The 16,235-nt window shown below is 38.2% G+C and overlaps 1 protein-coding gene across 1 annotated transcript in view; it reads right to left on the bottom strand.

The window, feature by feature from the left end:
- The window catches only part of LOC112407024 (focadhesin-like), a 223,269-nt gene that overhangs the window by 87,147 nt on the left and 119,887 nt on the right, over positions 1-16,235 (bottom strand). The window contains 3 exon segments of the mRNA XM_024756153.1: positions 2,159-2,280; positions 9,035-9,220; positions 12,426-12,558. Coding sequence (XP_024611921.1) covers positions 2,159-2,280; positions 9,035-9,220; positions 12,426-12,558 — 441 coding nt within the window.

The following is a 16,235-nucleotide window of genomic DNA, read 5'->3' as shown; positions in this document are numbered from 1 at the left end:
CCTTTTTAAAAACAAAAAGACTCAGAACAGAGCAGTGATGGGAACCAAAGCAAAGTCTGAAGAAACTTCAGCTGGAAAAATACCAAAGGGACTGCAACAAAAGAAACACTAGAAGAAAGGAGGAGAGTTAGGAAATACTAGACTCATCCTGGAAAAAACCAAAGGTATTTTAAAATTGTTCTCTGATTGCCCTGGGATGGTACAAGGTAGTTCAAGAACTGGGTAATCATACTTCCTGGGTTCAATTTCCAGGCTCCTCTACTTACCTGTGTCATGCACATTAACAGTACCAACCTCATAGTGTGAATATAGAGATTAAATGAATTAATATATGCATGGCAAATTTTGAAGCATCTGAGCTGGTTATTAGCTATTATTATTGCAATTGTTATACTTATTAACTAGCTCTTAAAATTCTTATTATTTGTTGTCAGACAGTCTGAGAAACTGCATGGCTCATTTTCTATCTCTTTTTTTAAAAAATGGATTATATTGAGCAGAAAATGAATCCAAACAAAATCCTACCATAGATTTGGCTGAATTCTGTCTAATGTGTCTTCCAATTGACTCCTAAAATTATGATCTTTTCTCATCTCTTGAAATTTTCTAAGCATTCTAAAATACAAGCAACAAGTATCATAACCCAAATATTTTCTCTGTTCACATCTAAGGTACACCTCATAAGTTCTGATTCCATTTTCTGAACTTATTAGGTGTCTTCTGCTACCTCCACATTAACACTTTTTTTGTTTCTTTTCTGATGGTACTTTTAAAATTAGGCTTCCATTAATACTTAACAATTTGGTTACCCATGTTAAGTCCACAGCTTTAAAACCCAAAAAGGTACCAAATCTCTCTCTTCTCCATACCAACAAATAATATGCTAGGGAGAACAAATCTAGAAATTACCTATGCTTTTTCCTCTTTTATGAAATTAAACCTCTCTTCTTCCCAGAGAAACAGTGCTCTCCCCAGATCTTTCTTCCCTCCTTAGTTAAATAAAGACACTGTATTAGACAAAAAAGGTTCTGAACCAAATATTTACATAATTTCAATTCTAACTAAATATATAAAACTAATATGGGTGGCTAGGATAGAGGTGGGTCTATAAAATCTGGCTATGCTGGGACTTCCCCGGCAGTCCAGTGGTTAAGACTCTGCACTTCCACTGTAGCAGGCACAGGTTCAATCCCTGGTCAGGGAACGAAGATCCCTCATGCCATGCACGTGCAAGGCCAAAAAACAAATAAACAAAAAACCTGGCTATGCTAATTGGTGGCAATTGGTATGACACAGAATATGATCAAATCAAATCAGTGATGCCAAGATTTATAAATTATGTCTCAAAATAAGATTTAATACAAACATACTGTAGAAGCACTATTTTTACCTCATATCCTTTAAAATTTTTTACAATTTATATATTTTCATGTATAATTTGTATATAACTTATGTTTAAATTATGTAAAATAAACCTCTTTGCCATGATATTTTGTTTTGTTATTCATTCATACATTTTAATTTATATATCACTGAATGAGTAACTGTCATAAAATTTTAAAAAACAACAAAAAAACAAATTTCCCAAGTGCTTTACAACTTCCCTCTTCCCTCTCGTATTGCTACCATCTGCAACGATCAGATTTCTAGCAGAAAATAACGTAACTTTATTTTAAAAGGGTGGTCTAAAAGAAAAATTAAATAAACACTAAAACTATAGGCTTTTTTTCCCCTAAACTCTATTATTTACTGTTAATTCCCAATATTCACAAAATATAAACACTGGTGCTCTACATACTTTCAAAGGATCACAATTAAGAAACAGGCAAAATTATTTCTTTAAATAATAAATTGGTATTTATTCTGAAATATGGAAGTTAAATACTGATGAAATAAACCAAATTCCAAGATACTACTCCTTAATAGGCTGAACAGTGGGGAAGTATGCCAGTTTCTTTGAGAAATACCTCAAAATATTTTAGTATTCAGTTGGCTCAACTATTCTGGTTGTCTTTAAAAGCCACTTAAATTAATTATGATAAAGAGAAAAATAATTCCCAAACACACACTAAATCTCATGGGCATAAAGTGAAGGAGGGAAACCCCAAAACATATATAAGCAAGAAGAACGTGTTACAGAGCATGGGAAGGCACCTACCTCATGCACTAGAGCAAGTGAAGTCTGCTTGAAACTTCGCCCTCTATTGGCCATCAGTCTATTCAATGGTTTGCCATCTTTACTCTGATACATTGAAATATCATAACAAAATAGCATACCACCTTAAAAAAAATAAAAACATTGCTTATGGAAAAACTCATTAATTAGGGTCTCAGTAATCCATATTCAATCAATCTGTATAGAGAGATTTAGAAATTAAAAGAATATGCTAAACTAATTATGATTTTTAACTGTGAATAAAAAAAGAGCTATTGAAATGATCACTTACTGACAAGCCTTATTCATTTGTAAATAAAAGAGAAAATTTCAAATCATGTCTTATTTTAAATTTTGTGAACTGTTACTTCTAGAAATTCTATTAAGCTTTTCTTTAAAAACAAATTTCAATGAAAGAGAAATGCTTGTGCATGTCAGTCTTTGTGAACTCCTGAATAATATGGGTTCCTTTAGTTTCTACCCATAAGTGGACTAGTTTTCCTTCATACCCGCACTCACATACATTCAGTCTCCCTTTTTTCCTCCCTTTTCTAACATACTTTGGGGGAATTTTTGCAACTATGTTCGTGGAAGAGACTGGCCTTTACTATTCTCTTCTTCTACTTGGTGTCAAGATTATGCTGATCTCAATCAAGAGTGTTCTCTTCTTTTTTTTTTTTTCTCAGTTGAAGTTTATAAAGACCACTGTTATTTCTCCCTTAAGTTTTTTGAGGACTTCACCAAGGAAGCCATCTGCACCTAGGTTTTCTCTGTGGGAAGGTTGCTACAGATTCAATTTCTTTAATACATATCAAACTATTCATATAGTCAATTTCTCCTTCTGTCAGTTTTGCAAAGTTTTATATTTTGACGAATTTCTACATCTCATCTAAACTGTGAAATTCATTGGCTAAAAGTTCTTCAAAATATTCTTTAATGTTTTGAATGCTGTAGGGCCTGAAGTGATGTCTCCTTTGTTGTTCCTGATACAGGTGATCTATATTTCTCTATTTTTTTGTCCAGCCTTACAACAGCTTTATCAATTTTCTTAAACTTTTTTTTTTAACTAGCAGCGTTTTTTACTTATTTTTAATTTTTATTTATTTTTGGCTGTGTTGGGTCTTTGTTGCTGTGCGTGGGCTTTCTCTAGTTGTGGTGAGCAGGGGCTACTCTTCGTCGTGGTGCACGGGCTTCTCATTTCAGTGGCTTCTCTTACTGTGGAGTAAGGACTCTAGGAGCAGAGGCTTCAGTACCTGCAGCACGTGGGCTCAGTAGTTGTGGCACGTGGACTCTAGGGCCCGTGGGCTTCAGTACTTGTGGCGCACAGGCTCAGTAGTCATGGCTCGCAGGCTCTAGAGCGCAGGCTCAGTAGTTGTGGTGCACGGGCTTAGTTGCTCCGTGGCGTGTGGGGTCTTCCCAGACCAGGGATGGAACCTGTGTCCCCTGCACTGACAGGCAGATTCTTAACCACTTCACCACCAGGGAAGTCCTCATTAAACTTTTCAAAGAATAACCTTTGGCTTTGCTTATTTTCTTTATTTCCTGTGTTTCCTATTGCACTGATTTTTAATCCTATCTTTATTATTCCTTCCTTTATCATTTCTTTAAGTTTAATTTGCTGTTCTTCTCCAAGTTTCTTGAAATAGAAGCTTAAACTATAATTGTTTTCCTTTCTTCTTTTTTCAGTATATGCATTCAGGGTACAAATTTCCTACTAACACTGTTGTTGTTGTTGTTTCTTACAGGTAAAGCAGATAATTTTTAATGAAATGGAAATTATAAGACTGCAAAATATTTTTTTTTCCCACCACCACCACCACCCCCAACCCTCGCTTTCTCTCCTTGGTGTCCATATGTTTGTTCTCTACTTCTGTCTCTATTTCTGCCTTGCAAACTGGTTCATCTGTGCCATTTTTCTAGATTCCACATATATGCGTTAATATATGATATTTGTTTTTCTCTTTCTTACTTCACTCTGTATGACAGTCTCTAGGTCCATCCATGTCTATACAAATGACCCAATTTCGTTCTTTTTTATGGCTGAGTAATATTCCGTTGTATATACGTACCACATCTTCTTTATCCATTCGTCTGTTGATGGACATTTAGGTTGCTTCCATGACCTGGCTATTGTAAACAGTGCTGCAATGAACATTGGGGTGTATGTATCTTTTTTTTTGTTTGTTTTGTTTTTGTTTTTGTTTTTGTTTTTGTTTTTGTTTTTTGCGTACATGGGCCTCTCACTGTTGTGGCCTCTTCCGCTGCGGAGCACAGGCTCCGGACGTGCAGGCCCAGCGGCCATGGCTCACGGGCCCAGCCGCTCCGCAGCATGTGGGATCCTCCCGGACCGGGGCACAAACCCGCGTCGCCTGCACCGGCAGGCGGACTCTCAACCACTGCGCCACCAGGGAAGCCCTGTATCTTTTTGAATTATGGTTTTCTCTGGGTGTATGCCCAGTAGTGGGATTGCTGGGTTTTCACCACCAGGGAAGTCCTCATTAAACTTTTCAAAGAATAACCTTTGGCTTTGCTTATTTTCTTTATTTCCTGTGTTTCCTATTGCACTGATTTTTAATCCTATCTTTATTATTCCTTCCTTTATCATTTCTTTAAGTTTAATTTGCTGTTCTTCTCCAAGTTTCTTGAAATAGAAGCTTAAACTATAATTGTTTTCCTTTCTTCTTTTTTCAGTATATGCATTCAGGGTACAAATTTCCTACTAACACTGTTGTTGTTGTTGTTTCTTACAGGTAAAGCAGATAATTTTTAATGAAATGGAAATTATAAGACTTCAAAATATTTTTTTTTCCCACCACCACCACCCCCAACCCTCGCTTTCTCTCCTTGGTGTCCATATGTTTGTTCTCTACTTCTGTCTCTATTTCTGCCTTGCAAACTGGTTCATCTGTGCCATTTTTCTAGATTCCACATATATGCGTTAATATATGATATTTGTTTTTCTCTTTCTTACTTCACTCTGTATGACAGTCTCTAGGTCCATCCATGTCTATACAAATGACCCAATTTCGTTCTTTTTTATGGCTGAGTAATATTCCGTTGTATATACGTACCACATCTTCTTTATCCATTCGTCTGTTGATGGACATTTAGGTTGCTTCCATGACCTGGCTATTGTAAACAGTGCTGCAATGAACATTGGGGTGTATGTATCTTTTTTTTTGTTTGTTTTGTTTTTGTTTTTGTTTTTGTTTTTGTTTTTGTTTTTTGCGTACATGGGCCTCTCACTGTTGTGGCCTCTTCCGCTGCGGAGCACAGGCTCCGGACGTGCAGGCCCAGCGGCCATGGCTCACGGGCCCAGCCGCTCCGCAGCATGTGGGATCTTCCCGGACCGGGGCACAAACCCGCGTCGCCTGCACCGGCAGGCGGACTCTCAACCACTGCGCCACCAGGGAAGCCCTGTATCTTTTTGAATTATGGTTTTCTCTGGGTGTATGCCCAGTAGTGGGATTGCTGGGTCATACGGTAATTCTATTTTTAAGGTTTTTTTATTTATTTATTTTTGCGGTACGTGGGCCTCTCACTGTTGTGGCCTCTCCCGTTGCGGAGCACAGGCTCTGGACGCGCAGGCTCAGCGGCCATGGCTCACGGGCCTAGCTGCTCCGCAGCATGTGGGATCTTCCCGGACCAGGGCACGAACCTGCGTCCCCTGCATCAGCAGGCAGACTCTCAACCACTGCACCACCAGGGAAGCCCCCTCCAGTTCCATTTTTTTCCCTCAAGATTGCTTTGGCTTTTCGGGGTCTTTTGTGTCTCCATACAAATTTTAAGATTTTTTGTTCTAGTTCTGTAAAAAATGCCATTAGTAATTTGATAGGGATTGCGTTGAATCTGTAGATTACTTTCGGTAGTATAGTTATTTTCACAATATTGATTCTTCCAATCCAAGAACATGGTATATTTCTCCATTTGTTTGTGTCATCTTTGATTTCTTTCATCAGTGTCTTATAGTTTTCTGAGTACAGGTTTTTTACCTCCTTCAGTAGGTTTATTCCTACATATTTTATTCTTTTTGTTGTAATGGTGAATGGGATTGTTTCCTTAATTTCTCTTTCTAATTTTTCGTTGTTAGTGTGTAGGAATGCTAGAGATTTCTGTTCATTAATTTTGTATCCTGCAACTTTACTGAATTCATTGATTAGTTCTAGTAGTTTTCTGGTGGCATCCTTAGGATTATCTGCGTACAGTACATGTCATCTGCAAACAGTAACAGTTTTACTACTTCTTTTCCAATTTGTATTCCTGTTATTTCTTTTTCTTCTCTGATTGCCGTGGCTAAGACTTCCAAAACTATGTTGAACAATAGTGACAAGAGTGGACATCCTTGTTGTGTTCCTAATCTTAGAGGAAATGTTTTCAGTTTTTCACCATTGAGAATGATGTTTGCTGTGGGTTTGCTGTATATGTCCTTTATTATGTTCAGGTAGGTTCCCTCTATGCCCACTTTCTGAAGAGTTTTATCACCTATTAACACTATTTTAGCTGCATCCCACAAGTTGTAATTTGGCATATTTTCATTATCATTCAGTTCAAAATATTTTCTGATTTCCATTTTGATTTTTTTCTTTGATCCATGGAAGATTTATAAGTGTACTGTTCAATTTCCAGGCGAGTGGATAAATTCTAGTTATCTTTTTGTTATTTAGTTTAGCTTAATCACATTGTTATCAGAGGACAGACTCAATGACTTCAATATTTTGAAATTTGTTGAAATGTATGGTCTGCTATATGACCATTTTGATAAGTTTCCAATGTACAGTTAAAGAGCATACAAATTCTATCACTATAAGATACAATGTTCCATATGTCACTTAAGTAAAGTTTGTTCATAGTATTATTCATATATTTTGTGAACCTGATTTTTTTGTCTGCTTGTTCATCATACCATTGAAAAAGCTGTTTAAGAGTTTTCCGCTATTATTGTGGATTTGGCTATTTAGTTAGTTCTGCTAATTTTGGGGGGGGGCAGTTCGCGGGCCTCTCACTGTTGTGGTCTCTCCCATTGTGGAGCACATCTGGACGCGCAGGCTCAGTGGGATCTTCCCGGACCAGGGCACGAACCCGTGTCCCCTGCATCAGCAGGCGGACTCTCAACCACTGCGCCACCAGGGAAGCCCAGTTCTGCTCATTTTTGTCATATAGTTTGAAACTCTGTTATTTTGGCACATTGATTAGAATTGTGATACTTTTCTAATGGACTGACTTCTTTATCTCCATGAAATATTCCCTTCATTTCTAGCTTCTTCCTTTTTCATATGTCTAGCACTTTTTCACTGGACAGTATATGAAAGAATCACAGAAAGTCTAAATGATATTATTATTTTTTTAATCAGAGGATTTTCTCCTCTGTTAGGCAGACAGAGTGAAGAACAGATCATCTCAGGTGAATGAGGGATTTAACTGAGTTAGGCTTGACTATAGCTTTGGTAAATCTCAGTCTACCTCTGTTTCAACCCTGTTCCTAAGGCATGCCTCCTCAAGATTTTCAACTGATAGTCTAATCGGTCTTTGACTCTTCAATACAGAAAGATTATGGGAGATTCAGAGATTTGTATCTGTCCTCAGAAGTTTTCAGCTTAGCTTTTAACTTCCCACAAAGCTGCAAAATTTGACAAATATCTTAAGGGAGAAACAGGTTGTGTGTTTGAAGGGTCTCAAGTCCCCAGTCTTGTCACTCAGGTTACCACATAAATGTCATGATCTCTGTTGGCTTCTCTGCCTCCTGCACCAGCCTCTTGTTAAGGTCAAGCCTGAATTTCAGCCTCTATCTGAGGCCAACATTAGTAAGTGCATCCAGGTGAAAAGAGCTGTAGATCTCAGTATCAATTCACTACTTGCGTGCTTTGTTTTCAGGCCCATTCTCCTAGCCAGTCTTTGTTTCCTAAGCAACACAAGACTGGAGATTTCACTGCCTCTCAGAAGCATCAGCCTAGTTCTTTAACTTTCAGCGCAAACTCAAAAGTCACTAAATTGCTTATGAGTAAAATCTCCAGTTTGTCACCTGTATTAGAATCTTGAGAGAAACAAAACCAACAGGATATATATAGGTACAGATATGTAAATAAGCAAGAGGAGATTTATTATGGGAATTGACTCCCAAGATTTTTGAGGCTGAGAAGTCCCATGATCTGCTGTCTGCAAACTGGAGAACCAGGAAAGCCTGTGGTGCAATTCAGTCTGAGTCAGAAAGCCCAAGAACCAGGAGCACCAATGTCCAAAGGCAGGAGAAGATGGATCTCCCCGCTCAAGCAAAGAGAGCAAATTCACCCTTCCTCTACCTTTTTGTTCTATTCAGGTCTTCAATGGATTGGATGTTGCCCACCCACACTGCTCAGGGTGATCTTCTTTACTCAGTCTACTGATCCAAACGCTAACCTCTTCTGGAAACACACTCAGAAATAATACTTACCAGTTATCTGAGCATCACTTAGACCAATGAAGATGACACATAAAATTAATCATCACGTCAGCCTAGTCCCATGAAACCACTAAAAGCTTTACTGGTTTCTCTATCCTCCAACAGGCCTCTTCCTGGGCCAATACCCAATCCCAGCCCACAACCAGAATCAGTGAATATCTCCCATGGGGTAGGGGCTGGGGCGTGGGACAGGTCCATAGGGAACAATCTAAAATGTTCTCTCCATTCCATAACTTCAGTCTATTCTTTGTTTTATCTATGTCTTTGTTTCTACAGTTCTCTGATGGCTTTAAAATGTGATTCATTTTTGTAATTTATCCAGCTGTGTCTAGACCTTAGCAGTAGCAGCAATGCCTTTCCATGCCCTACTACACCCTACTTGGAAGAGAAACTTAAATCATCACATTAAAATCCTGTACCGTGATACTATGTATTGTGCTTACCCGCAAGGCCAGGTTTCAAACCCGGTTGCTTGTTTGTTTCATACATTTTCAACATAAAATTGGGGATTCCTGCTACAGTCTTTCCTTGATCTAAGCGGGCACCTCCTTTTAATGCAGAGTGATACACCCCACGGGGCATATTCACCATTTCTTGCTTCACAAGTGATGTAAAAAATTCCTCCAAAGCTGAAAGAAATAAAAGGAGACCAAAAGTAGAGTGAATATAGTATGCTAGAAGAGAAACATTCATTCTTAACTCATACACACGCACACCAACAACAACTTAGCTATATTTCATGTCAAATTTCACAAAGTAAAAAAACAATTCTTGATTCCCAGCCCTTTTGTAGTCTTCCCCAAACCAGAATATGGCACCCAGTAACTCAAGCTTAAAAACTTAGTCATTCTTAATTCCTCTCTTTCTCACACTCCTTATATGTAGCAAGTAGTTTTAGATCTACCTTTAAAAATATATCTCAAATCCATCAGTTTCTCTCCATTTTCACTGCTACTTGCGCAGTCATTATCTTCTCTCTTCCTCATCTGGATAAATTTAAAAACTAGTTCTTGGTTTCTTCTCCTCATGACCACTCCTCTAAACCATCCTCTACCCAGAAAGAAGCTAGAGTTTTATGTCATTTCCTTCCCTAACATCTTTCAATGCTTCTTCACTGTACATAGAATAACGTCAAGACGTCTGACAATGATCAAGGCCTTCTATGACCTAGCCCCTGACTCTCCCTGTGACCTCATCTCTACCACCCACCTTCCTTCCTAGTTGTGTTAAAGACACACTTCCACAAGCCCTTTTTGTCCATTCCTCAATAACACAAAGTTCATATCTAAGTCAAGGCCACTGCACTTGCCATTTCTTCCACCTGGAACACACTAATCCCCAATGTCCACGTGACTGGCACCTTCCTGTCATTTAGATATTTTCAGAGAGGCCCTTTATGACTATCCACCATTCGGCAGTAATATCAGTACACTTATTTTAAAAAATTAATTCATTATTTCTTTGTTTGTGTTCCTTCTAATTAAGCCCAAGCTCTTTATTGCTTGACACCTTCACTTATTATAAGGTAATGCAGTAATGTGGGATCAGAAGACAATAGGGTATCCAAACAAAATACCTGATTAGCACTATAGGTTTATATTCAAGTGTTATTTTCCTAAGGACCACTAGAGGTTGCCCAATGCAGAAATAAAAACAACAAAAATTAAAGCTAAACAAATCATATGGAAAACAAAAAAGGAAACTACCACAGGTGCCTCTTATTATAGGAACAAAAAGCAAGAGTCTGTCTACCTAAACTAGAATTTCATTCTGAATAGGTCTAAAAGTCTCCTTTAAATGACCACGATTAAATTAAAGGCAGAAGTACTCACTGGAACATGTATTATGTACCCAGTTCTGTCATTCCTATATAGAACTTTCCTAGGTGCAACAAAGCTTCTCCATTCAAAGCCCAGAGAACACCTATGTAGTATGTTTTCTATTCACCCCTCCAGATCCACACTCTCAACCCTACTCTGTGCCCCGGAAGAATAACCTTTCACAACTGCATCATCAGACTCCCTTGTCCTCTGGCTTTTAGTTGGCTTCATCCAATGGGAGACACTGGCAGGCGATCACAGGGTGCAAACAGAGGTGAGAGCATGTAATCCCCAGACACCCTCCTGCAGGACTGCCCCAGGTGGTCTGCATCCCTCTTTTGAAGGGCCTTGCTCCCCTTAGGAGCTTCTTATGACCCAGAAGCTCTCTCTTCTTCTCCTAACTGCTCCCTTCCCTTACCTCTTCAGGCTGAGGGACATTAACCATTCTTAGATGATTCACCATTGCTAGTGAATTTCCTTTAACCTTGACAACACACCTTTAAGCAGTCCCTTTATTAAACTCTCAATTACTCTCTCTGAATTTCCTGCGAAGACCCTGATCAACGCATCATCTAAATGAAAAGTGTGAGTAATATCCAACTTCAGGTCATACATTTCAATTCCTGTATGTACATGCACATGTACGACTGCTTCAAGCTTGGGAGGAGTATAGACTTTTCAGAATGGACCTAAGAATCATGCATTTGTGAGGAAAGAATTTCATGCTTTCTCAGAAGACACCCTATTCTGGTAAAAGCTGATACATGTCAAGAGATAAGTACACATCTACACGAAGACTAACCCAGGAATGAAAATTTGTCTACTTGTCAAGCTCTTCAGAGAATTAAGGATTATCAAATAATTCCAGCCCTGAGAGTAGTTTAAATGAAAGTAAAATACCATGAATGCAAAAACCCAAGAGGACTTTGAACTCTAAGGTTATTCTGGGATACAGAAGGAACTTTGGATAACTGATGGCTTTTTTCTTCCTTGGGCTTACTATTAACCACAGGGGAGGTCCTAGACTCTGAAGAGCCTTCAGGTAGGAAGTGGGGACGATCAGGAGAAAGAAAAAGGGAAGAAGTCCTTAAGGCTTGTTCTGGACATCAGGAGAAAAGAAAAGGTGGACTCTGTCTAAGTTGTACCGTTCAGTTTTCTCTAATGAAAGGAGGCAGGAATTTGGGACAGGAGCTTTGTCTAGCAAGAAATACTACTATATACTTGGCTGAATTCCTCAAGAATCTCCATGTGGGATGAAACCAAGGATAAAAACTTCTAACATTACAGGCTACTGAGATTATGACTGAGAAGATAAAGATGACATTTCTTGTGTTTATTGAACTTAATTTTGAGAAATTAAATTTTTACATCCATGAACATTCAGGGTAGATTTGGGACAGAATAAGGTAATAGATGCATGCTTGGGAAAATGTTGGCTACTATTGAATTAGAACAACTAGGTATAATTAGAATAATTTTTTAAAATGTCAAGGTCCTGTACGCTTTATATCAAAGCTGGAAAAAAAAATTGCTGAACGACCATACAAGTTAATCTATTTTTTAAAAGCATTAATGTATAGCTCTCAAATACTGGTACCACCCTTTCTTTAGTAAGAATATATTTCTAATGATGAAACTACCCAGGAAATTTCTGAAGATTCTAATGATCTTTTCAGTTATCTTATATAAATAAGCTAAAGAACCATTTGAATCAGTGACTTAAAGTCTCACTGAAAATTTGTAGAATAAATTTAACTTTTGAGATGAATTTAAATTTTTCAGTGAAAATGGTTGTTTAAACTAGTTCTCCAGTTTATTTTTACTTGAGTCTAACATTTTTCAGTGTGTTTTTGAACACCATACTACCTCAAGCAGTCCCTATAAGACACATAGAAAATAAGTATTTAAGATTAAAGTAAGCTATAATATGTGTTCATCACAAAAGAGCACAATTAATCAGACAGTTAAAATCACTAAAAAAATGCTAGCTTCCCTGACACAAAATAGGAGTCACCTGGTAAAACGGAAGGAGCAGTGAGTGACAACAGTTTGAGATAGCAAGAACCAGGAATGGAAAGATCCACGTCCTTTTCGTCACCCTCCTCATCTTCATCGAGGTCATCAGGAATTTGGATTTCTGGTCTTACCTGAAATGATAGAGAAGGCGATACTAAAATATTATGTAAAATCTTTTCCTTTAAAAAATTAAGTTAGACTCATTGCTCTACAATGCCAAAAGACCATGAAAATTAATTTTTAAAATCTATTCATTTTCAGATTAACTAAATGGTAAACCTAATCATCTTATTAGAAACACTCCCAGATCCATGTAAAGAACTAATGGTAATATAGTAAGAAAATCACCATAAACCAGCCTAAGCAATGATTACTATAGAAAACTAATAAAATTTTATACCATCTGACAATAAAATGCAAACACACATTCAATATATTGAACTTCTGTGGTTTATAATTAAATATTTGCCTTGTCTGAATACATGTTTTAAAAATTTGTGATTTCAGCCATATTTCTATGACAAAGCTTAAAATCTTCTAGTAGAATATACATAGTAGAGATCAGGAAGACACAGAATGCTGTAGCTGACTTTTTTTTTTTAGACTTAGCAGTTTGTTGCTATGGAATATAAAAACACTAAAATCTGCAGTTGGTAGCTATACTTTATAGTGTCTAGTTTGCCATTTGAAGATTTTGTGGTTACTCTGTGATTAGTTAGGTTTATTTGAACCAAAAATTAAAAATGTAAAAAGATTACCACTATTGTAGTTTCCACAAGCTATAACTGTCAAGCAATTAATTAAATTTTTAATACTTTCAATGACACACCATGATAATGCCCACATGGAGATAATTAAGCATTAGGGGAGGAAATCAAAATATATAAATGTGGTTGCTATAACCGTAAAGTGCCAGAACCCAGTCATTACCATTAGCCTGTCTCCCGGAGTTATTTTTAGAAATAATTAACAATTCCTGCAGACTGCCTTTTTCATAGGTCCCCAAAGCACTGCTCCGTTTAGGAACTGCACTGAGTTAGGATTCTTGCAGGGGGATAAAAGCAAACAGAGATAAAATGCTTCTCACGTATAATAACCTCAACTCCGATGAAGCCTTTCAATCATAACTAGCGTTCTTTTCAGTAGTGAAGGAGTGAAAGCAACCTGACCACCAAGCACTTTCCAAGACAAGATTTAATTCTGATTCAGTCTTGAGGATCTAATTCTCAGAGGGCTGAGCCAGCCATAATTACAGAGATAACAATGATGCATGCTCCGCAGAGGGCATGCCTGCATTTGTTGATATCAGCGCACACCAGGGGAACCCTGGCACCTTTGCAAACCTTTTGGTTCTGACAAGCAGGGCTTTCGGAGTGTCTCTGGTCTGTGTATATACTTGGAATTTGCCACATTTGGTATCATCAAGAGGTATCTTAGAGATTTTAACTAGTCCTAGTTGCCTAAAAAGTTTCAAAAAAAGGAGTTGGTTCTGGGTCTGTTTACCTTGCTTCCTGACTTTTTACACATCATAGTACAAATTGAAAATAATATTTGAACAGCATATGGGGGGAAACAGACAACAATGCTTACAGCTGGAGGCTACATGAATAAGCTCTGCTACATGTCACATTCACAAGTGATAGGAGACTCGGGGAGGTGGAAGCCAGCGGTAAACACTTAAGCTAATATGAAAACTCGCAGGGATGGTGAGGATGTGGAGAAATCAGAACACTCACACACTGTTCGTGGGAAGGTAAAACGGTGCAGCCCCTTTGGAAAACGGTTTGGCAGTTTCTCAAAAAGCGAAATGCAGAGTTACTGTATGGCCCAGCAATTCCACTCCCAGGTATATGACCAAGAGAAGTGAAAACAAATGATCACACAAAACTTGCAGACGAATGTGAATACATTAGTTGTAACAGCAAAAATGGAAGCGACTCAAATGTCCATGAGCATATAAACAAAATACGGCACACCTACACGATGGACTATTATTCAATCATAAAAAGGTATGAAGTGCAGATATGTGTTCCACGTGAATGAACTTTGGAAACATTATGCTAAGTGAAGGAAGCCAGTCACAAAAGAACACATGCTATATGATTTCATTATAGGAAAGGTTCAGGACAGGTAAATTTACAGAGACAGAAAGTAGATTAAAGGTTGCTTAGTGCTGGGGGGAAAGAAAGGGGTAATGGGGATTGATTGCTAATAAGATGATCTAAAATTAGATTGTGGCAGCTCTGTGATTAGTTGCACAGTTCTCTGAATACACTAAAACCACTTGAATTGCATGCTCTAAATGGGTGAATTGTATGGAATGCGGATTATATCTCAGTAAAGTTATTTTAAAAGAAAGGAAGGAGGAAGGGAGGAAGGGAGGCGATAGGAAAGAGAGGAAAGGGGAAGGGAGAGTGTGGGTTGGAGGAGGGGCAGCAGAAGAGGCAGCAGCACAAGCGGAAGCATAGGAAATAGAGGCAGAAGCTGCCACCACCTTCAGAGGGACCTCAGCTGGTGGATGAACTAGGCCAAGTGACCAATGCTCCCAATTCCAGAATTATGTAGTATAAAAGGAATCTGATCTTTTTTGCACACATTTTAGCCTATCCAGTTTAACTGCTCAATGAGTCACAGCACGCAGGCCATCAATATTTCCGACAGCCACTAAAGAAGACCTACTAGGTTGGGGATTTTAAAAAGAAAGATCCGTTCATCCATCTTAAGTTGTCTAATTTTGCATTCACATAACTGCACCCCTATATTAATTTATCTGCTGTGCGATAAACAACATATGTCTGCATCTTACATACACATATATGTTAACAAAGACATTAGAGATGTACTGTAATTTACTTTACTTTATTTTATTTATTTATTTTTGGCTGCATTGGGTCTTCGTTGCTGCTCATGGGCTTTCTCTAGTTGCAGTGAGCGGGGGCTACTCTTCGTTGTAGTGCGTGGACTTCTCATTGCCATGGTTTCTCTTGCTGCAGAGCACGGGCTCTAGGCACGTGGGCTTCAGTAGTTGTGGCTCATGGGCTCTAGAGCGCAGGCTCAGTAGTTGTGGCGCAGGGGCTTAAGTTGCTCCACGGCATATGGGATCTTCCAGGACCAGGGCTAGAACCCATGTCCCTGCGTGGGCAGGCAGATTCTTAACCACTGCGCTGCCAGGGAAGCCCCAATGTACTGTAATTTAAGTATAGATGATATACTCTGCCTACTTATAATGGTATGATTACACCTTCAATTTTGTTTCTTCAAAGGTGAGCTGATTCTCCTGAACTAAGTAGCACTTATTGTTAGACTTTGGTTTCATGGCATTTCCCTACTCCTCTGTTCATCTCTTAAAGAAGTATTTGTTCCAGCTTCCCTATGCTAGTCCCAGTCTTTTCCCTTTGTTTGTATGCAACAAGTGAATAAGATCAACATGAGTACAACTAAGGAAAATCAAGGGAAGTCATATGAAAAAATACTTGTTAAAATTATAAAATGTTGCTAACTATATTACATTAGCTACTCAAACATCCAGGAAAAAACTGTCTATTTAGAATACACACACATGCACATACGCACACCAACTACACGCTTCCAATTATAGCTAAGCTTTGTTGAAGAAACTTAAAGGGAGAGCCAAATATAAAATGATAAATTACTTTTAAAATCTGCTTTAAGTTGAATATTGGAAAGCTTATCCTACAAAATGCCTTACTTACTACATTTTCTGAGCCAGATAACCTTTCAACCACGTTTCTGTGTGTGCAACCTAAGAAAATCCAGGAGTTTGTGCATAAACAGAGGATTTATTTGG

This window comes from Neophocaena asiaeorientalis, unplaced genomic scaffold, assembly GCF_003031525.2.
Source record: "Neophocaena asiaeorientalis asiaeorientalis breed wild unplaced genomic scaffold, Neophocaena_asiaeorientalis_V1.1 scaffold1013, whole genome shotgun sequence".
In the NCBI taxonomy this organism is placed as follows: Eukaryota; Metazoa; Chordata; class Mammalia; order Artiodactyla; family Phocoenidae; genus Neophocaena; species Neophocaena asiaeorientalis.
Note: the sequence above shows the minus strand (reverse complement) of the source record. Positions and strands in the feature narration are given on the sequence as shown.